This window comes from Pantherophis guttatus, chromosome 4 (genome assembly GCF_059756535.1).
Source record: "Pantherophis guttatus breed Tessera chromosome 4, ASM5975653v1, whole genome shotgun sequence".
Taxonomy (NCBI): Eukaryota; Metazoa; Chordata; class Lepidosauria; order Squamata; family Colubridae; genus Pantherophis; species Pantherophis guttatus.
The window spans coordinates 62,790,649-62,814,811 of NC_142066.1; the positions used below are offsets into that span (position 1 = coordinate 62,790,649).

Consider the following 24,163-nt stretch of genomic DNA (forward strand, 5'->3'; position numbering starts at 1 on the left):
GGGATATCAATCTTGCTCTATTCTTTGTGAAAAAATGTGTTGGCCACAACTTTAGTTCAACCAAAATGGCAATATGGGCTTTGACCCAGAGATTACTGCTTGGAATGCCACAGGAAAGGAGAAGCAGAACTAAAACTTCCACCAGTAAACATTGGAACAGAGCAAAAATAATTATTTGGCTCCTTATCATACCAAAGAGGTGCAGGAATGTTGGGTTTCTTGCTAGGAGGATGATTAGCCAGGTATGCCAAACTGCTCCTGGTAATTTACTGGAAAATCTGGAAAATATGCTTCCAAGGTGAAGCTGAAAAATATTCTTATTGTCAAAATTAATAAAGTAGCATTTTCTGTTAGATACTGCTTATGTAAGAACCAAAGAAGGTAATTGAAAACCAGATATTTTTTAAAAATGCAATCAGTTGGGACTGGACAAAGTAAATAACTTTTAGGAGAGAAAGAACATGTTGCTTTGCTATGTAAAACTCCTGTAATGCTATGTAGAGCTAACAGATAGCTTCTGAATGGTGAGTGTCTGATCCAGGTTCTTTACACAAAGAATTCTTTTGGTTGGACTTATCATTTGAGAGACTAAGAACTGTGACTGTCATTCTGATGTGCTTTTTTAAAAGTACCAATGGTCTCTTTCTTGTGTGTAGGAGATTGAAGGGCATCACAGAGACATGTGGAACTAAGCAAGACTAAGCAAACAGTGGGGGAGGGGGACAGAGGTGAGCTGCTGTTGGTTCGGACCAGTTCGGGTGAACTGGTTGTTAAGATTCTGTGTAGTTTGGCAAACTGGGAAATCGCACCACTGGCTGCCACCCCTCCCTTCCCCACCCACCTCTCCCCACTGCTCCCACTCACTCCTTATCACGCTTTGCCTGCCTTGGCCGATGACTAACGTCACGCTGATGGTATAGCTGCTGCTGCTCTCTGGTTCCCTCGCTTGCCTCGACCATGTGGCCCAGCTGATCTCTGCCTGGTGAGCCTTCTTTGCCAATCTCCGCTCCTCTCCCAGCTGCCTCCCATGTGGCCACTCTTTACCTGACCTGAGAAGGTAAGGGTGACGGCGGGGAGGAGCCTGCATCTCTCATTAGTGCTGAGAGGCTGGGGAGAAGACACTTCTGGAGACAAAGCAGTTCCACTGGTTAATTGTTCTCACTGTCAGGAAATTTATCCTTAGTTTTAGATTACTTCTCTCTTTGTTCAGTTTCCATCCATTATTTCTTGTTTTGCCTTCTGCTGCTTTGGAAAATACATTGCCCGCCCTTCTTTGTGGCAGTCCCTCAAAACCCTGTTTTGTGACTTGCCTATCACACTTTTGTGCAAAGCATGTGAGCCATTTCCTCCTTTCAGTGGTCCATGAAAGTATATTTATAGTATGAAGATGCAGATAATAAAGTCATAAAAAGGTGAACAACATTTTTACAGAACTACAGTATAGGTACATTGAGACTGGTTGAGACCAGGCATGACAAGGGGAGGCTGGCAGGGGAGGGGCTGGGCAAAGCGCCCCTTGAGATGAGTGACATCGAATTGGCCTTGCCCACTCAGTCACATGACCACCTAGCCACGCCCACCCAGCCAGTCATTAGGGCAGAGAACCGGCTGTTAAAAAATTTGCAGCCCACCTCTGGAGGGGGATGAGAAGAATGCAACATACTTATGCATTTAATTCTGAGTATTCAAAAAGAAAGAAACTGAGTTATATGGCCTTTGTATGGAGGATTCAGTTTGTAAAGTAATGTGCTGATCACACTAAATCATTATAGCATGATATAATATGAAATAAAGAAATATAAAAATAATTGCAGAAGAACCTTCAAAATACATGACAGAAGATCAAATTTAGGTCTAAATGAATGTACATTGGCCACACACATAGAGAGATAAACAAACACAGACTCACTGTCTCGTACACAGTATACGCAATATTCAAAATGCTGTATTCTGAGTTAGTTGTTGCTTCCTATTGTTCTCTCTCAATCTTTGAGTTGTAATTCCATTGAAATACTAGCATTGCCTCTGGCTTCTGAAAAATAATATATTATGCTCTGAACTGCATTTTATTAAGAAATAGTTATATACCATTAAAAATACTGGCACTATGATGTGTCAACTGTTATTAGCATACTAAAAGGCTGGCATTTTAAAATGTAAATTATTTCAGCCACTCCTTTGAATAAAGTTGTAGTTCTTGTCATATGGTTTTTGAGAGGATGTGTTGGGATTTCAAAAGGAATAAACAAAGATAATTAAAGCTGTCAGGGCATGAAATGCTTTCGTCAGCTTGGCTATGCAGAAGTACATGTTTAAGAAACAGTATAATTGCTGGAATAATTATGTATCCATAAGTGAGGCCCCAGGGAATTCCACACCAAAGCTTAAGATGCTTGCCTCCTATGTTGCTACCACTTTTTTCGAATCTCAACTTCAGAAATTCCAGTCCATTTGGCAGTGGGCTGGCAAAGGTGGTGGACTGTGTCAATCTGGTCTGACTCAAGACCCAATTGGTTATTTCCCTGTTTCTTGTCCTTTCCCTTCCTGAAGGGATAATAAATTCACTGGCTGACTCTCAGGTAGATTGGCCTATCAGAGTCTGCCTTTCATTTGCGGGATTGTTCCCTCACCAATTTTGCACTCAAGAATTATTGAGTGGCCCATATTGGCAGTGGGCCAGTGAGAAAATACAATCTCATCCACCAATTTTTTTTTTCATGGTGCAGAAGAGAGGAAGGTTCACCTAGAGTCCTACTTTCCATCTCTATTCTATAGATAAAAAGATTAAGTCTGAAATTATCAATAATGAAATAACCTCTGGGATTGTCCATAGTAATTACCTACCATTTTGTTTTCAAGGGCTCAAAGTGTCTTTCAACGTATAGCTATGGTAAACTATTTCCTGTTGTTAATGCCTATCTTTCTCCACTTTCAAATGACTTTAATGTTTGCTGATATTTAATGAATAAACATCAAGTTATTTTATTGTTGTTGTTGGTTGACTTGTATGTATTTGCTGTGATCTGGCTATAGGATAATATGTTGGTTGGAAACTAAATTAGGAATTATCCATAGTAATTTTCCAACAGTATCTAGTTACCTAAAATAGTACTTTTGATAGCTTAATCCTCTCTGTTCTTCATTGACACTCAGTACCAGCTTTCCATATTCCAGTTTAAATTACATTTTTCAGACAAATGTAATTATGTTTTTAAAGAATGGTGAGGGGACATTGAATATGCTCCTTTCTAAATAAAGATTCCCCTATATGGCTAATTAGCAGCTTGTGAGGCAATCAATATTAGCAATTTCCACCAGATAAAAATCTGAAGAATGTCATTGTGATGGATTTATCAGTCTGCTAGTTCAAAATTTGCCTATGTCAAGGCAATAGATCTTAGATTTGACTGATCACAATCAAATGTGACAGCTCTGCTCATTGTACAATGCAACATTATCTGACTAAGCTTTTTTAAAAAAAAACGTAGTTAACAAATTCAAATTTCACAACATTAGTTATGATAGTAGCAATGTTTCATGTAGGTAGTCATGAAATGTCTAAACAGCTGGAGCCAGTTTCATTCTGAATGGCTTTCCAAAAGTAGCATCTGCTAGGAGCTTGTGTTTTCAATAATAGAAAAGAAATGAGGCTTTGTTAAACTCTGGACTTGGAATGCTTTCCTTAACTTGCTGGTGTCCAGAGTAAGAGTTGGGAGTAATCCTAGCCCCCATACACAAATGATTGCTTAGGTTTTCATGACTGAAGACTTTACATATATGGCAGGCGTGAATTTGGTAATTCTTTCTAGTTCAGTATATACATTTTACCATTTTTATGATGTTGACTCATTTTCTTCTAAAGACATATTGATTGTTAGGAAAACAGACACAGCTGCAGTACAGATACTTAATAGCAGGGGTGAAATCTACTTACCTTCCCTACTGGTTCAGAAGTGTGCGCTCCCCACATGTGCGCGAGCAAAGCGAGCCTGCATGTGCTTGTCACATGCAATTTTGGACCCTCTACGCATGTGCAAAGCTTTCTGTGCATGCAGAGGGTCAAATACAGGTTACTTTCTGGTTAAAAATAGAAAGTAACAACGTCCGGGAGGGTTGACGGAGCTTCACGCTGCCACCGCTACTGGTTCATTGAACTACGCACTGCCATCGCTACTAGTTTGCCCAAACCAGTGCGAACCAGTAGCATTTCACCCCTGCTTAATACAAATTTAGAACATTTGAAATATAAAACCTCGTTCTTGAGATTATTGATGCTAAAATATGTCAAAAATCTTAAATGTTACCCAACAAGGATAAATCAGTTCCCTATAATCTTTCATAATAGAGCTTCTGCAATATGTGGACCCCGTGACATCTTCTTTGGCACCCACTAAACCCTGTTCTTCAACTACTCATTTTAGATGGTTTTAAACACATCATCTGTACTAAAAACAATATCAAAAAAAGTCTGCCTCAATGCCATTCCGAGAGTGTCTGTAGACCTCATATGGAACCTCACATTATTCTCAGCTATAGAATAGAGCTGTAGCTCTGAGATTTCTTTACAAAAATACCAGATACCTAAACAACAACAACAAAATTATAAGCCATGTGTGTGTGTGGAGTACTGTTAGGAGCCTAGGGAGTGGTGGAAAGCTTTTTTTAGAAAATAGTGTTTTGTATTATTTTTTAGGCAAGTAAAATATGTTCAGTGTTCCTCTGTGTGTGCATATGCATAGTTTTCACCTGGATTTATATGTATGTGTGTGTGTGGTATTTCCTTTGGATTTTGTTGCATTTATGAGTGGGTAGAGTAGGTAGATAGCCTATCTGCATGTTTCTCTGATGATCACCAGTGTATCTGGGTAAATAAGAAATCTGATACTTGGCTGTAAGGCAAATGTGCTACATTTCTGGACAAAAATGTGTGACCCTGAACTTTGACATCCTTATGGAAACTGTGTGGGAAAAATAATATTCACAAGGATCTTATCAAAATATTTCACTCTGAAAACTTTTAAAAATAATTTGAAACCTTTAGAAAGTAATTAAAATATATGAATATGTAATTCTAACTGGATTATCCCCTGCTGTTGTCATAGAGCAACAATTCTGACAAATTTTATTTAATCCTTGAGTGGATGAGCTGGCTCACAGAGTATACTTACTGCTTTTTGCTTTTGTGTTGCATTTTTAGAGGTCTTTTGGTGGTCTACTATGGGGCACATTTCCAAGCTATATGTGATGTAAACATCCAATGTTATATGAGATATTACTTAGCATAAGACTCCTCCTCCCAATGTTAAGATAGCATCAACCATTGGGAGAAGGGAGAGAATGAAGCTAGAAATGTACACATGTATCTACAAATATGATGGCAATTATGATAGATCTCTCCTCTCTGCAGTTACATGCTGTTGCTAAATTAAGTTTCTATTTTTGACTATGATTAGCCTGGCTTTGGTACTAAGTGTTTGTTTAATAGCTTGCAAACCCTTGCCTTAGTTCATGTGAGAAAAGCCACAAATTGTATTTGAGTGTTACTGTTCATCACAGTAATACACTGTTTCTTTTGTGTATATAACACACTGATTCATTTGTGTCAGGTTTTAATACATTAGATACTGCTATTTAGCTGTATATATCTAAGAGGACTATGAGGTCTATAACCTTTTGCAGAGTTCTTTTGCATTGCAGTGCCATGGCCAGACTATGCAGTTCTGTTTTTTGCTTGAAAAGCACTAAAGTTTTTTTGAGACAGCTAGCATAAAATGTCCAATTGTTGATTTCTTTGTGATTTTTAGGAGTCTTCTCCAATATCAAAGTTCAAAAGAGTCAGTACTCTTCCTTTCCTGCTTCTTCAATGTCCAACTACTGTCACATGGAATGTCATGGATTCTACAATTCCCATTTTTGTTGATATGGAGATATCAATGCATTTGAATATCTTTTCCAAGGCCTTCATGGCGGCTGTATCTATTAATCTGGAGCATATTTCTTGACTCCTTGTTCCTTAACTGTTGATCCTGAAAGACAGAAGTTATTCATTACTTCAGTATTTTCATTGCCGATTCTAAGGCTGGTTATTCTACCTCTTGTTATTAGCTTGGTCTTCTTTATATTTAATTTTAATCCATTTTTTCATCTTGATTCTTAATTTTTATTACTAGAGCTTGTGAATCTGTTGCACTGTCTGTTCTCAGGGTAGTATCATCAGTGTAACATAGATTGTTGCTGTTCCTTTCCCCAATTTAAAACCATGTTTATCTTGTTCCAGTCCTTTAATATATATTCAGCATTCAGGTTGAATAAATAAATATATAAGCATTTTTGCACTCCTTTATCAACTTGAAATCAGTCTGTTTTACATATTTTGTCCATACTGTACATTCCTGACCTATTTTGCAATGTGTTTTTTTCATGAGGATAAAGAGATGTTCTGGAAATCCCATATTTCCGGACACATTACACAACTTGATATGATTAATACAATTTAGGGTCTTTTAATTATCAATTAGGCACATATGTAATAACGTTTGTAGAATTCTGTTTTTTTTAATTAGCCAAGATGCATCAGCAATAATATTTCATATTCCTCAATTTCCCTAAAGTCAGCTTCAACACTCTTTTTTCATAGTGAGTTCTAATCTGCCTTGGATGATCCTATCCATTATTTCTCTAACATGTGAAATTAAGAGCAGATGCAGTAGTTCTTAACATGTTTCTATCTCTGTTAATGAATATCCCTATTAATGGCATTATTCTGGGAAGCACCCATTATCACTGCCAACTGCTTTTGTTCTAAAGTAAATTTTAGGATTTTATGGTGGAACAGGAAAGTATGAAGTGATTTTCATTTCAGCTTAAAGTAGGCTGTAACCTACATATAAATTTGAGCAAATACTTGTATTTTTCTAACATGTTCTTGAGGGAAGATTTTTTCTTGTGTTCTTGATCAAGATTATGTTTATATATATTATTTCTAAATATCTTACTACTATTAAAGAACAAAATTACATGCAGCATTTATGATCAGCTTTTAAAAATAACTCTAAACAACAGAGGCATAGTTTGGGAGAACAGAGATAGCATTCAAACAAGGGAATTGCTACACATGTGATTACATCTTAAATGAAAAATTAATACATAGTCAAAACAGATAAGAATGTACTGTATCATGTTCAGTGGTGGAATTCAAAATTTTAAACTACCGGTTCTGTGGGCGTGGCGTGGTGGGCATGGTATGGCTTGGGGGGCATGGCTTGGTGGCCATGGCAGGGAAATGATACTGCAAAATCTCCATTCCCCTCCCACTACAGGGGAAGGATGCTGGAAAATCTCCATTCCCTCCCCACTCTGGGACCAGCCAGAGGTGGTATTTGCCGGTTCTCCGAACTACTCAAAATTTCCGCTACTGGTTCTCCAGAACCTGTCAGAACCTGCTGAATAGCCACTGATCATGTTTGTTGATAAGGAGAATTATACTTAGTATATTCTCAATAATGAAAATAGTTGAGACCACACTTTATCCCTTGAAACAAATGGAATATAATTATTCCTTAATTAATTTCTATTAATATTAAGGATCCTAAACACAGTCTTATGTATGCTTCTTTAGATTCATTTTTTTTTTAGCTTTTCATTTCTTAGAGTTTTGTCCCCTTGTGCTTGGTTTATCATGAGGTTTCATTCTTTCAAAATAGTATCTGTTTACTCATTTATAAAAAATACTGAAAGAAAATTAGCTAAAGACATGTTTTCAGTTTTAAGGCATTGTGATGACTCAGCAGTTAAGATGCTGAGCTTGTTGGCTGGAAAGCCAACAGTCCAGGTTTGAGACCCAAGCACTGTGCATCAGGGTGAGGTCCACTTAGCAATTCTAAAGCATGCAAATGCAAGTAGATAAATAGGTACCATTTTGGTAGGAGGAAACAATGCTCCATAATGTCGTGCTGGACACATGACCTTGGAAACATCTTCAGACAGTGCTGGATCAATGGCTCTTGAAACAAAGATGAGCACCACTCCCTGTAGTGGGCTACAACTAGCAGAATAAAATCCTCAGGGATTCCTCCTTTAATTAACTTTATCCATATGGGGAATTTAATTTAAATTTAATTTTTAATCTAGAATAAATGGAATTAGAATTACATATCTAATTAGGGACCTTTTTTACAATCCTCTATTGACATAAAAAAAATTCATCCTGATTATCATCATTATTTTTTAAAATAAAGACAATAACTTTAATATTATTATTATAGTTATACTATAATACAGTTGTAAAGAGTAGTGGGAATGAGACTTCTTTAAAACAGGTTTTTTAAAGTCTGACAGCTATACAGCAATACTGTACTATATACTGCTTGATCTTTGTTATAAATGTGCAGTTAGATGAGGAGTAAAAGGCATGAATTTTGAAGAAGGTAAGGCATCTGCTGCCCTTGGGAATTTAAGCTGGTTCAACTATGAAATAACTTCTTTTAACTTGTTCATGTTGTTCTGGACTGTTGAGCAACTAATTTGCTGAAAAAGATAGAAAGTTCTATCATTTGATGGGAAATGGTTTTGCTATTTCTTTTTCTTTCTCTGTTGGAGTTAGAATATTATTGATTTGTTGGAGTCATAAATGGAAATGGAATGTTATACACAAATAATATAAAGGAATTTTCTATCTAACAAATAAAATTATTTTATTTCTTTCTTCAATAGATGTTTTGGAAGCTGGCGGTGATATAAGTGTTTAAAGCCACATACGCTTCTGATCTGCCTGCTTCAAAACATAGATGTTGTCCTTTGCCAGTGGAGTGAAAGAGCATGATGGGGCCATTAATGATAATAAGATAAATTAATGATAACAAAATAGAGCATTTCAATTATTTAGAAATAATTTTCCATTCATCCAGGTGGAGAAATATCCATTTAGACCATGAAGCACATATAGCAAAAAGAAATACTAATACTATACCTACTTATTTTTATTCCAAAGGGGAGCAATATATTTCCATTATTTGAAGCAAAAGTAATGATACAGGTATTGTATGGCATGCATGCAGATTCTTACTCTAACTTTGTATCAGCTGAGACTAGTTTTGCATGTGCCTAAATGTGCTTCTAATGTAAACCTAATGTAGTCTTCCACCTTAGACAGTTTGCACCAGGTTCTAGTGAACATAGCAGGGTATCCATGAAATATTTAAAATCATTTGGTTTGAAAACTACACCAGTGCTATACTACAAAAGCCTAAGTTAACACCATAAAAAGTTTGGATTCAAAGCCCAGAGCCCAGAAGTCAAAGTTTGGATTGAAATGATGGCTACTGGATTGTAAAGATAGGCCAATGCTATTCTCTTTTGCTGCCCATCTGTTATATTTTTGTTATTATTATTTTACTTGTAATATTTGCTGTTGGTTTGCCACATTTAGCAATTCTATATGTAACTGGTAAGTTTTTACTTATTTACATTCTTTGGCTGAATCCAAGCTTTCTTTGTTCAAACCACTTTTTTTCCCCAACAGATGTATGAGACATTTCACAATTCTGTTTTAAGACATAAATATAGAGGCTCACGGCTTGTCAAAGTGAGGTATGTAAAACCATAATTCAGAAACATGCCAGAAACTTAAAAGTTCACTTTTCTAAAACAATTTGTGTACTTATGTGTATGTATGCAGCTTATTCAAGGTACATATTTTCTACATGCCTTACCATAATTTTCTTCTTGATGTGTGATATAATTTTTCATTTCCCTTTGGTAACTTAATATGATCTTTCTGAATCATTCCACCTTTATGTATTTATTTTGTTTGTCATCCATTCCTGAAGGCTTGGGAAGCAAAAATAAAATTGTCATCAAAATTATCATAAAATAAGGTGTAACCTTCACAAAACTAATGAATACCCCCCAAATAGATATAATTAACAATATGAAAATATACACCACAACATTTTGTTAACCTTTAGGTACATAGTGAAATGTATTCAAGTATGTGGTGAACTGTTGTGGTGTATCCATACTGCTGTTTTTGTGACCATTACTTTTTGTAGATCCTAATCCTTTGGAGGGCCAGTGTGTTCTCATATGGTTCAGTTAAAATTAGGAGATGTTAGAGTTTCTTTGAAAAATAAATCATCATTTGAATTACTTCAAAAACTGAAAGGATTATGTACCTGTTCACAATAATTTATAAAGATCAATTCAAAGTATTTTCCAGTATGAAATAGGACACTGATTCTCAATTCACATTTAATAAGACAAATCATTATGATCTTTGTTTTTTATAAACTAGTGCTAAAAGATATTATATGTGTGTATCTGTGTTTCTGTGTGTGTGTATACATATACATATATATACACATACATACATACATATTAGGGGTGGGTTCTACTTACCTTTACTACCATTTTGCAATGGGGCCATGTGCGTGTGCGCGCTCTTCTGCGCAAGTGCAGAAACTTCTGCGCATGTGCAGAAGCATTTTGATGACGTTGGAGTTGGTGGGCAGAGCCTCCCATCATTTTTAGTACCGGTTCTCTAGAACCGATGCAAATCAGGGGCAACCCACCACTGATACCTATACATAGATACATATAGATACATACATCTATACACACACAAACATATTTATATAGAAATTTAAAGAAGTTACTTTCCTGGCAATATCTATCTAGGAATTCCTAAAGTAGCCAAATGTGTAGTAAAGTGCACATTTATTTTTAAATTTGTCTTTATTCAAGCATTATTTTAAATTTGTCTTTATTCAATTTATCTTTATTCAAGCATTGAAAAATACAAAATATGTTAACAAATTTATCTTTATTCAAGCATTGAATAAAGACAAATTTATCTTTATTCAAGCATTGAAAAATACAAAATATGTTAACAAATGCATGCCTATATATGTTTATAGTATTTGTTCTTGCTCTTTAAGTAGTTAAAATTGTCAAAAGATTTTTCAAAGAGACTCTTGTGTTAATCATAATTTTGAATAAAAGAAAATATTTGTAGCTCAGGGTTGAACTATGGAGTCCTCATGCTTTCTGAGTTTGGTTGTTTGCTTGTAGACATTTTATTATCCAACTAGGTAATATGATTAGTGTTGATGTAGCCTAGTACACTAGTTGGGTAAACATGATCAACACTGATGGTATAACCTAATTGGATAATGAAACTTCTGCAAGAACACAAATAAGCTCAGAGAGCACCATAATCATAATTTTGTTAATATATCATATTCAAACCAACTGTTATTATTTGATGATGTGTCCTTAAGTCATCAAAGACTTAACTGAGTTGTAAACCTTTGTTATATTAAAATATACTACTCTACATTTAAAACTAAACTGTTTATAAGCTGTGGTGTTCTTTACATAAACTGCCATAATTTGCCTGTCTCTGGCAAATGCATTGATTTCTTTTTTTTTATTCAGCAATTTCTGAAAAATCTTGCAAAGAAAGCTGCAGGGTTAGGTTTAAAGTTGCAAATGTTTTTGAACAAGGAAAAAGCAGAGAACTCTTGTGGATCTTGCTCATGCAGGAATGTATACAAGTTACCAGTCAGCAAAGGATCTCATCAGCACATGGAAGCTTTTTGTTTTAATTTCCTTTGCATTTGACAGTGGTAACAAAATAGAAAAGACAAATGTAGGAAAGAAGTCTGTCAAGATCCATTTGGATCTTGAGCCTATCTTCTGGGGTGCTGGCTGTTCCTGCCAGCTTAGTATTGTCTACAAAGTTGATTAGTTTCCCTTCTATTCCCTCATCTATGTCATTTATAAAGATATTGAAGAGTACTGGGCCTAAGATGGAACCATGGGGTACTCCACTGCTTACTTCCCTCCATATAGATGTAGTTCCATTAAAGACTATATGTTGAGTGTGGTTTGTTAGCCAGTTACAAATTCATCTGGTGGTAATGCTGTCTATCTCCACATTTTTTTTAGCTTAACAAGAAGTAGGTTGTGGTCTACTTTTTCAAATAACTTATTGAAATCCAAGTATAATCATAGCATTTCCTGGTCCACCAGCATTTCCTAAACACTTTGTCAAAGACTGCTATAATATTTGTTTGACATGATCTGTTTTTGACAGATCTGTGCTGGCTTCTTATAACTTTGCTTGCTTCTAGGAGTCTACAGATCTGTTGCTTGATTTTTTCCCCCCAGGATCTTCTCAAGTAATGATGTCAGGCTGATTGGTCTGTAGTTTCCTGATTTCCCCCAACCCCACCCCCACTTTTTGAAGATAGGAATCATAGCAGTTCCTTTCCAGGTCACTGATAGTTTCCCACTGCCTCAATAACTTTGAAAGACGTGGTTCAATGTTTCAGAAATCATGTCTTCCAGCTCCTTCAGAACTCTGGAATGTAATCTGTCAGATCCTGGTAATCTGAACTCATCTATAGTAGACAGGTGTTCACTTGCTTATGTTAATCTGTATTCCTAGTCTGTGTTTTGCCATTCTTTTTTTTTCTTTTGGTAAACTGGGTTGTATTATCTTTTTGCGTGAAGATATACAAAGAATGAATTAAGCAGCTCTGTTTTGTCTCTGATGTCCATTTCTTCCTTGCCATCTTCTCCCATTAGTGGACCAATTGTTTCTTTGATTTTTTTTCTCTATGTTGAAAGAAAGGTTTTTTAAAAATTATTTTTGACATTTGTTGCAAATCTTACTTCCTCCTGAGTCTTACCTTTCCAGACTTCATCTTTGCAGGTTTGGGCTATTTGCTGGTATTCTGCCAAGAATTTTTCATGTTTTACATTATCCTTTTTGTCTTTCAATCTATCAGAGAGTTCTTTCTGCAGCTGAGAATTTAGTAAAGTCCTTAAAAATTTAGATTAGGTTATTTTCTTATGAATCAATATATAGTCATTACAAGAATAATATAACAGTCAGTTATAAGCTAATAGGCTCATGACTTTGGCTAACAAGATTTTCAGTAGGTGTTTATTACCTTCATGGTTTGCATAATATCCAATAGATCCTGATGGAAATAAGCCAGTAGAGACGGCTTTTAAATTATTTGTTCCAAAATATTCAAAGCTTGAAAAAAGATACCCTGCTATTTTAATATCATGAATTGATCAGTGCAGGTATACATTTTTGAAGAATGGCATATTTTTCTTGAAAGTATATTTTTTTGTATTACTGTGACCAATAACAAGTTTTCCTCTATAATGTAGGGAAAGCGTCTGTACTGCAAATGGTCCTAAAACTGGAAATAGGTAGTTCTTCATACATGTGTCCTTTCATGGAACGTACCAGAGATATATATTTTTAGCCCTGAACAGCAAATACAGCTTCTTTAAAATTCTTTTATATCATTATATAATGTGAGTTAAGAATTGTACATTAAACTAAGGATCCAGAAAATGTTTCAGAAGGTGTTGATAGAAACTATTTCCATATCAGGGGGTGGGTTCTACGTACCGGTTCGCAATGGGGCCGTGGGCGCACTTCACTCGTGAATGCACAAGCTCTTCTGTGCAAGTGCAGAGGCTTCTGCGCATGCGCAGAAGCATTTTGATGACATCGGGGTCAGTGGGCGGAGCCGCCCACCGGTTTTACTACCGGTTCTATAGAACTGGTGCGAACCGGGGGCAACCCACCACTGTTCCATACTGTTATCAAGAAACTGCATGGTTGTCTTCATATAATAAGCTGGAATTAAATTCATTTTGAGGGCATTTATTCAGAAATTAAATATTTAAATGTGAACCTTGTGAATATATCAGCATATTGAATAAAGTTAAGAAGTTAACAATTATTGCTATTAACAATCATTTAATGTATTCCATTTTACCTTTTTTCCTTCTTTTAGTTGCCTTATTATAGAATCTAATGGTAATCACATAAGTACACTGATCACCTGGGATTAATCATTTTGTTGTCTTTCAGTCCTGACACAGGTGGAGTGTTGGCTCAAGTTGTGCTGATCTTTTTCTCCAATACTGAACGTGAAGTATCACTCCACGTGGCAGCCAATAGAATTTTGCGGCATAGGTTGCAGATATATCCTGGGTCTGCACATATTGATCTCTCATCTTCCTCTGTTACAGGCAAGTGTTTTGAAACTTTTAGCGTTGACTCAGGTGCACCTTATTGAAGTTTTATGCTGTATGTTTTGCACCACATATTGTATATGCATTTTATTCTAACCGGTCAGCATTAAAAGTTGGTAGCTGAATAAAATAGAAAAGCTGATGCTGTTCAGTTAGGAAAGTTCTGTCAATGTATAGCAGGGGTATCAAACTCGATTTCATTAGGGTTGCATCAGGGCTGTACTTGGCCTTGGGGGGCTGGGGGGGCGTGGCCAGGGTGGGCATGGCCAGCTCGACATCACTCCTGCTGGGGGCACCTGTGGTGACCCGAGTGCTCTGCCAGTGAAAACAGGCTCCCAAGCTCCATTTTTGGCTATGACAGCCTCCTGCAACCCTCTGCCAGCGAAAGTGGAGCTCACAAGGATCACCTGCGGCTCTCCCGAACTCCATTTTCGGCTGCGGCAATGCTGTGCCAGCGAAAAATGTGTATCAGAATGCGCTGCGTGTCTGGGTATGTCGGAAAGAAAGACGCTACAGCCAGGTCTCGGTTGCTGTACTCGTTTTAATCCAATCGATCTCCAGCACTACCAGCGACAAAACTGACATTCAATGCGAGGATACACAAAGTCGGTGTTGGGAGCGGCTGCCTCCTAACGCCTTTTAAATAAGTGCACCGGCAATTACAGCTCATCAACACGCCCTTCCGGGTATCACAGCTACTGCCCATGCACGAGTCAGCAACCTCTCCATTCCTGGCGTCGGGCGGAAGGGCGTCAGGAACCTAATGCCTCTCCCGGCCGCAGCATGACCAACTGCCTATCACTACACCTATCACCCCCACCACCAATGTGAATGTGACATCCAAACCAACCCCCACCAGCCCCCCCCACTGCTGAAGCCAGCTATCGTTTATAGCATCAGGATCCACAGTTGCCACTACAGTCAGGGTGTCGAGGGGATCTCGACAGGCAGCTCCCCCTACTAGGGATTCTCCTGGAAAACATAAACGTACATGTTAACACCATATCAGGGTTCTATATATGTACCCCAGGGGCCAGGCTTATGCGGATATTGTTTGTGGAACCGCTTAAGCAGTCGATTGGCTCTTATATATGTGGCGGTAACCCAAGAGGCCTCCTCGAACGGATATCCTTTCCATCTGATTAAATATTGTAATTTTCCTCTACAGATTTGTGAATCTAAAACCCCATCTATCTCATAGTGGTCTCCGTTTACTGGCCCAGATTTATTCAGTTGCTCTCGAACATTATCTACCAGTTTTAATAAGCTACTATGGAACACGGGGTGAACTTTACCCAGTAACGGTGGCAGTTTTAGTTCTACCGTAACTGGATTAATCACCTTCACAATAGAGAAAGGCCCAAGGTATTTGGGGCCGAATTTACAACTAGGCGTTCGCAGTTTTAGGTATTTCGTAGACAAATATACCTGATCCCCAACTGCGAGCGGTTTGAGGTCTGCTCTCTTTTTGTCTGCTTGGTATTTGTATGTTTCAGTTGCTTTGTCCAACGCCTCCTTTATCTGTGGCCATATCCTCCCGATGCGTGCAGCCCAAGTGCCAGTAGACACATATTCCTGGTTTTGTAATTCTAACTCAGGTACATTACACCATGTAATCGATATATATGCACTATGAACAATTTTGATAATTTCCGGGCCAATGGTAAACCATGGCAAGGGATGAAATGGGCTTGCTTGGAGAAAAGATCCACCACAGTCCATATCACGGTATTACCGTTGCTTTCTGGAAGATCTACGATAAAGTCCATGGCGATCTCCTCCCAGGGCCTACTTGGTTCTGCTACAGATTGCAAAAGCCCGAGAGGTTTTCCTGGCCGAGGCTTAGCCATTGCACAAACTTTACAACTCTTCACATAGTGCTCAATATCCTTTCTCATGCGTGGCCACCAAAATTGGCATCTTACTAGGTGTAATGTTTTGAGAAAGCCAAAATGGCCAGCCATTTTCATATGGTGACATCTGTGTAGCACTGACTGCCGCAGTGACCCAGGAACGTACAACTTGTCTCCCATCCAAGCAAAACCATCTCGGTGAGTTAATGTAGTCCTGTGTTCTATCAACCAAGCGTCCACAGCCAATTCCCGCCGCAGATCATCATCCCACGAGGAAGATGGTCCGGTGTGAAACGTTTGGGCCACCTGTTGGTTCCCTGGCATCATCGTCTGCACAACCTCCTCTCTTCTGCTATCAAACTGAGGTAATCGTGACAGGGCATCTGCTAAAAAATTCTTCCCTCCTGGGACATATTTTAACTCAAAGTTGAATCTTTGAAAATATTGTGCCCAACGTACCTGTTTAGGCGATAACTGCCTGGGGCTTTGGAGCGCTTCTAGATTCTTGTGGTCTGTCCACACCTTGAATCTAATACCACTACCTTCCAACAAGTGCTGCCACGTGAGCAGTGCCCACCTCACCACGAATGCTTCCTTCTCCCAAATGGCCCAATGTCTCTCTGTGACTGTTAACTTGCGAGATGTGTATGGGCATGGGTACAGCTCCCCCTCTGTAGTTCTTTGCAACAACACAGCCCCCACAGCGACGTCGCTAGCGTCTGCTTGCACAATGAACAGTAATGCTGGATCAGGATGTCGCAGTATTGGTGCTTGCGAAAACAGAGTTTTCAAACCCTCAAAAGCTCTTTGGCAGTCTGGAGTCCATACCAACAATTGTCCTGGTCTCACTTTCAGACCCGATGATTTTGTGCGGAGTAAGTCGGTTAATGGGAGAGCTATCTGAGCAAATGCTGGAATAAACTGCCGATAAAAGTTCGCAAAGCCAAGGAAACTCTGTAATTGTTTCCGTGTAGTAGGTGCCTGCCATTCCAGCACCGCGCTCACTTTCTTCGGGTCCATTTCCACCCCGTCCCCTGAGATGTGATACCCTAAATAATCCAACTTCGTGCAGTGAAATTCGCACTTCGACAGCTTAACGAAAAGTTTTGCTTGCAGTAGTTTGGATAACACCTGTCGCACTAAGTTCGTATGTTCCTCCATTGTCCTGGTGTAGATTAGGATATCGTCCAGATAAACGAGGATACCCCAATATAGGTGCTCATGCAATACCTCGTTTATTACTTGCATAAATACAGCCGGAGCACCCTGTAGGCCGAATGGCATCACCTGGAATTTGTAACTACCTAATGGGCAGTTGAATGTGGTCTTCCACTCGTCACCCGGTTTTATGCGTACCCTGTAATAGGCCTCCCGTAGGTCCAATTTTGTGAACACTCTCCCAGTTGACAACGTGGCCAGTGGGTCTTTCATTAAAGGAAGGGGGTATAAGTGTTCGACACATACAGCGTTTAATATGCAAAAATCGATACAGGAGCGGCCATGTGTGACCTGCTAGGTTGGATGAAACCCCTAGCCAAGTTCTTATCAATGTTTCATCTGAGTTCCTCTTATTCTGGCTTTTTCATGGCATACATGTGTGGCTTTGGCAATTTGACATCTGGTTTCAGCTCTATAGCACAATCGGTCACTCTATGAGAGGGTAGTACCTCACACTCCTCCTCATTAAACACAGCCACTAAGTCTTTATATATGTCATATGTGGCGGTCCAGCCAGTCCATCACTCTGCACTCCCACTTGCCCAGCCCGGTCCTCCAGCTCCAGATCTGGCCCTACACTCAATCAGAGCTTCCGAAAACTGCCCTCCCACCAAATGTTGGGCCTCCACTTATCTAACCACACCAGACCCAGTATAACAGGTTCAACCATATTGTCAACAACCACAAAGCGGATCTTCTCCCAATGTTCCCCTATTTCTAAACGAACTAACTCGGTTACCCGCATTGCTGGCTTCCCACCCAAAAGAGAGCCGTCCATCTGTTCGAACCAAATAGGGGCGTGTAACTTCACTGTTCATAAACCTAGCTCTATGGCCACTGTCTTTCGGATGAGACACCAGGTACAGCCTGAATCAATTAGGGCAACCTGCTGGATCGCCCTTGAGGTTTGAAGATGACTCAGGGTAACTGGCATAACGAAAGGACGTATTGGGTCACTCACCATAGGATCAACCAGTGCATTGTCGTCACTGCTGTCCGAGACCACCGGAACGCTCCCTTGCCCGAGAGAGCTTTCCGACTCCAGTTTTGTCACAAGAGTACCATGCGACGCCGTTGGTGTAACCGCTCTGGACCATTCTGATGAGGAACGGGCCCGCTCATGATCTCTCCCAGTTGACGATGGAACCCGAGAAGTGGTGGGCAGAACAGGAGGCATAGGACAGTCGGTTGCTCAGTGGCCCAGCTGATTACACCGGAAACAATGGATCGATCCCCTCCCAACAGGAACAAGGGAGCAAGGCGGGGAGGAACTCAGCCCTCAAGGGCTTGGTGGCCTCTCTATATTACGCCGAGGAGGAAAAGGAAGACTGCCCACTCCCCATGTACGGAATTCTTATAGGCCAATGTCTAAGTCCACCGCTGTGCTGAACCACTCCGGCAATTTAGGCGGCAATCCTCGGTAAACACAAGCCTGTCTTAATTCTCTATCCAACCCTAATCGGAACTGGTGCACTAGAAGGCGTTCAGGCCAAGCACGTAGTCGACCAGCCACGGTACAGAATTCCTTGACGTACTGCCTAGCAGGTCGCCCCCCCTTGTTTTAAGGCTACCAGTTCATCTTCTAGCAGTTGTGTCCTTGACTGGTCCTCGAACCGGCAGCGTAATGCTTCTAGAAACAGTCCCACATTTGCTAGCTCCTTTGCATGGTCGCTATGAAGATCAGCAACCCAATCCGCTGCCTCACCCGTCAGGACAGTGGTGATAGCAACTACCATAGCCCATTGCGATGGGTATAGACGACTGTATAGGTCCATATAGCTAATTATCTGACTTAGAAATAGAGACACCCTATCCGCACTACCATCGAAAGTGGCTTGTATGGGGGGAGGGCCCCAAAATTGTTGTTGTGGCTGCCCTATCCCAGGCGCCCACACAGGGGCTGGCCCCGCCGGCCGAGTGTCCTGTGTGACTCCAGCTCCTCCTCTTTGCTGGCTGGTATGTCCACGCAGTCCCGGTTGACTCATTTGTTGGGAGCCTTGCCTCCATGGGGCTTCCTGGTCCACCCCACGCAAGACCTCCCCCGACAAGAACAGTGTAGGGCCGGAGGTTGGAGGGTCTCGTCTTCTGGGTCTATACACCCCCTTCTCAATATGAAGCTTTGGACTCGCCAGATGAAAGTGAGTTTCGGTACTGCTCCGGGTTTCCCCTTGTCCCTGCCAAGCATCCTGCCCCGGTATCCATGGCTGCCAGGACGGAGCGTCCCTGAAGCTGGCCTCTCCAAACTTTTCCCGCAAAACGTCCAGGGTGGAGGCCCCTAACCCCGTGGAGTAGCTCCAGTCACACTCTTCATCCTCCATCCACCGTCGCTCCTTCCATCCCTGGAAGGACGTCTCCCCCAGCTGGAGTGAAAGTTGTTTGGGCCCGGTGATAGTGGAGCTTTGCCACCACTCACCTATTACGGGTTTTGTTCCGCTGGAACCGAATGCCTCCGCATTGCCAGAAACGGCCTCCCGCTGCTGTGGCGTTCTCTCCTTGGGTGTACCACCGGCAGCTCCACCTCTCCAGCCTCTTGGACATCCGGCATAACTTCCACTACGGTGTCCTCCGCTGTTTCCTCAGTCACCGGTGAACCGGCCGTCGTGCCTTCTGCCATATCATACATGTCGCTGGCTGGTCAAACCGGCACAAGTAAAAAGGCAACGCCGACTTTCTATCAGAATGCGCTGCGTGTCTGGGTATGTCGGAAAGAAAGATGCTACAGCCAGGTCTCGGTTGCTGTACTTGTTTTAATCCAATCGATCTCCAGCACTACCAGCGACAAAACTGACATTCAGTGCGAGGATACACAAAGTCGGCGTTGGGAGCAGCTGCCTCCTAATGCCGTTTAAATAAGCCGCAGCGTGACCAACCGCTTATCACTACACCTATCACCCGCCTATCACTACACCTATCACTCCCACCACCGATGTGAATGTGACATCCAAACCAACTCCCACCAGCCTCCGCTGCTGAAGCCAGGTATCCTTTATAGTGTCAGGATCCACAGTCACCGCTACAGTCAGGGTGTCGAGGGGATCTCAACAATGTGATTCTGAAGGTGATGCAGGAAAGGTGGAAAACTGGCAGGAAATTTTGAGCTGCTAGTCCTTATAGCAGCTGGAAATTGAGGAGAGACCTTGTGACGGGGAGGAGAGCTGTGTTGTCTATCTCATATTTGCTTAAGACTTTTCATCATTTGGTTGTTAAGTAAAACACTTATTCTCTTGTAAATAAGAAACTGCTTTAATGTTACATTATTTTCATTTTTATTCATAATTGATCTTCATAAACTTAGGTTTTTTAATCCAGTTTGCCATTATATCACATTCTTTCTCTACCTTACCTTTTATAACTTCTTCCAGTGTTTTCTTTAAAAACAAAAACTACACTATTCTAATTAATTTTCCTTCTTTAGCCGTTTATCCTTCCTGAATTTCACTTACTATATACTGTTAGAGTACACTTTGAAATTGTGCAATACTAACACAACTGTAAATAATTGTAAAAAATATTATACTTATTTATATGTGGGGTTTTACTGGAAAGAAGTAGTTTCACTTTCCTCAGTCCTATTTTGTCTCTGTTGATGAACAAGTGTGTGCCTCTGTGTTTATGTTTATTAGATGATGTCCTTGAAGGAACCATCATAGTCCAAACAATTAGTTGTTATGGTTAGAAGATTATTCGGTGGAAAATCCATGCACTGATTTCATTGAGGTCTTTACTTTTATAATAGTCTTATGGTCTAGTTCTCCGATAAGCTATAACCATGCTGTTGAAAAGCAAAAAAAAAAGAAAAAGAAAAGAAATTCCAGGTACTTGAATAATTTACTATATAAAAAATCTTAATTCAAAAATCCTTGCATAGATTTCTAGGTTTTTAAGGCTTCATCTCTAAATATGTGTCTCAATCACTTAAAAAATAAACCCAAACAAACAGATTATCTGCACTACTGGTCTTTTTTTTTTCACCTGCTTGGTAACACACGGATGGAAACCTGGTTTTCTTGAATATTTGAACAAGCCAAATATTGTTCACCAAAATATTGGAGACCTATCTTTTGAGTGGAGCAGTTATCTCTGAAACAAGTTGGAAGGCCTTGCATTTCCTAAAGAAATAGCAGATTTCAGAGGCTAGAACATGGGCAGAAGAAAGTTAATGTTGCATTTTGCTAGAACATTTAAGAACATGGCCTACTTGTAAGTATAAGTATTGATTGGTACCATTAGTGGGTTCCACTTACCTTCGCTACTGGTTCGGAATTGGGAGCGTTCATGTGCACGCCGTTGCTTAGCTCATGTGTGGCACTTTTGCGCATGCATGGAACCTTCTGAGCATGCACAGAGTATCCGTGATGATGTCCGGGCGGGTGGGCAGAGACTCCCGCCTCCGCCACTACCGCCACTACCCACCACTGATTGGTACCCTAGAGAGTACATATCTATTATTATAAACCAAAGAACCTTAAAATAGATTAAAATTTCTTGGTGCTGAATATTCACAAAGATGATGTTAAGAACTATACAGTTTAATTGTCAGGAAACAGAATTACAGGTACTCTTCAACTTACCACCACAATTGGGATCAGAATTTCGATTTAGTATAGTCACATGACAGAATCCAATTTTATGATCATTTTTAGCATGATCGCTAAATGAATCATGTTAAGTGAATCACATAATTCTTAAGGGAATCAAATTTCTCCAATTGAATTTACTTGTTGGAAGTCTGTTCAGAAGATCAGTTGATCACATGACCACAAGACTGCAACTATTGTAAATGCAAGCCAGTTGTCAAATGCCTGAATTGCTATCATGTGATTACAAAGGTGATGCGATAATCATAAAAAACGTTTTACAGTCCTCTCATTGTACTTGCAAAAGCCACTGGAAATTTCACAGAACAGTGACTGTAAGGCAAAGAACACTGACTGCTTCTCTTTGATCTCTAAGGCACACATTGCTGCTAAGTCAAAGGGAAATTGTTGGAATACAGTGTTCATGTATTCCTTATAATATTCAGCCAGTAGATGGCAGTTTTTATAAGTTTGTAGTTGCATCTGTGGTACAACTCTATACCTTTTATCTAAATAAAGTTTCCTGCTTCCTTGTTGCTGTTGGATACTTAATTAGGAGTGAGCATAGGGCTCACTCAGGTCTGCCAGAACGGTGGGAAAATAAGTGAATCTGATTGGCCGAGCCTTCTAATAGCTCCCTATAAAAGGGCAAGTTGTCAGACGAGCCAGCTGCTGAGTTGTACTGATCTACTTGAATAAAGAGCTGTTTCTGTTACACAAGCCATGTCCTGCCTCTTCTATCGCCTGAACTTAACACTGGCGATGAAGGTGGGATCAGAAGAGAACTGAATAGCAAAAAAGAGCTGATGGACACCATACACTATGCACCAATGCAATCTAAATTCATGAAGAGGCGCAAAATCCACTGCAGATTTCAAGAAGAAGTTGAGACAGTAAACCAGTATGTAGCGGCACTCAGAAAGACCGTGGCCTATTGCGAATATAGAGAGCTGGATGACGTGCTGCTAGAGCAACTCATTAGTGGAACGAAAGTTATCAACTTACAAAGGTGGTGGTTAGCAAAGCCTAACCTCACTCTGCAGACCATGCTAAATGAAGCCAAGCAAGTGAGTCATTGAGTAAATCAACAGCACTCCTTCAAAAACCTGGCAGTGAGCCAGTTTTGTGCCAAGCTGTCACAGTACACCATGAGAGTGCTGAGCGCCAAGAGTCCACTGATGATGAAGATGACATTTGCTGCCTCCAGGCAGAAAAGAAGAAACTCGGCCCCGAACCTGACGATGGGCAGCAGCTATGCGCTGGGTGTGGGGGCAAGCACCCCAGGCCAGCATTCAGACATTGAGATACCATCTGCCAGAGATGCGACCGAAAAGGGCATCTAGCAAGGGTCTGCCACACCAGCCAGCCCATCATATTTCGCACACGGCAACATGCTACCCCAATGGGAGCCCGAAGACCACCCTCATGGAAGCCCTGGCAGTGGGACAAGAGACCGGCAGAAGCAAAAGATACTAACATCAGACAGGCACACACATCCAAGGCTAAGAAGCTTCACGTCATGGTCCAGATCAAGAGTTCGCCTTGTGAAATGGAGATAGACACTGGGTCGTCCCTCACCATTGTATCCTGGGCAGCCATCCAGAAGGCAGTGCCAGGTATATCAAGTAAGGATATTAAACCGCAAAGAATCCTCCTGAGAAACTATCAAGGGAACCGCATCCCTGTTATAGGGTGCGGAACCTTCAAGGTCACATTAATTGGCCAAGGGGTCCCTGAGCTGGCTGATCATGTCTGGTGGGAAACCCTGATAGTCATGCTGATCAAATCCTATGGCTCAGTCTGCATCTGCGCAGACTACAAATGTACAATAAACAAGGCCATGCAGCAGAGCGCCTATCCCGTACCAATCGAACAGCACTTGCTGCACTCACTGGGGAAAGGAAATACATTAGCAAAACTCAACCTGGCACAGGCTTACCAACAACTGCCAGTTGATGACATAATGGCCAAGGCACAAACAATCATGACCCATAGAGGTGCCTTTAAATGTCGCTGTTTACAATTTGGTGTAAGCGTGGCACCAGGACTGTTCCAGAGCAACAGGGAACGATTATTACAGGAAATTCTTGGGGTAGTGCCCTACTTTGATGATGTCCTGGTGTCCGTAGTAAACAAATCTGAGCTCCTTGACCAATTAAGAATTGTCCTTACATGGTTTAGAGAGACCGGACTCAAAGTAAAAAAGGAGAAGTGCCAGATCACAGTGCCTAGGGTTGAGTTTCTGGGTTACATGACTGACGGCTCAGGGATACATCCCACAAATAGTAAGATTAAGGCTATTAAAGAAGTGCCCACCCCCATAAATAAAACAGAGCTACAGACATTTCTGGGTTTGTTAAATTTATATAGTATGATTCTACTTTGCAATTTCGTGGAAGAAAGATTTGGATTTTTAAGGAACTCCCGCCCAAGATGTTAATGGAGAGGAAG

At 40.4% G+C, this 24,163-nt stretch overlaps 1 protein-coding gene across 1 annotated transcript in view; it reads left to right on the forward strand.

Annotated features, from left to right (window-relative positions):
- LOC132711879 (transmembrane protease serine 11C-like) overlaps positions 1-24,163 on the forward strand; it is a 61,957-nt gene that overhangs the window by 10,810 nt on the left and 26,984 nt on the right. Inside the window, exons 3-4 of the mRNA XM_060691761.2 lie at positions 9,521-9,588; positions 13,901-14,061. Coding sequence (XP_060547744.2) covers positions 9,521-9,588; positions 13,901-14,061 — 229 coding nt within the window. The remainder of the gene's footprint in view (positions 1-9,520; positions 9,589-13,900; positions 14,062-24,163) is intronic.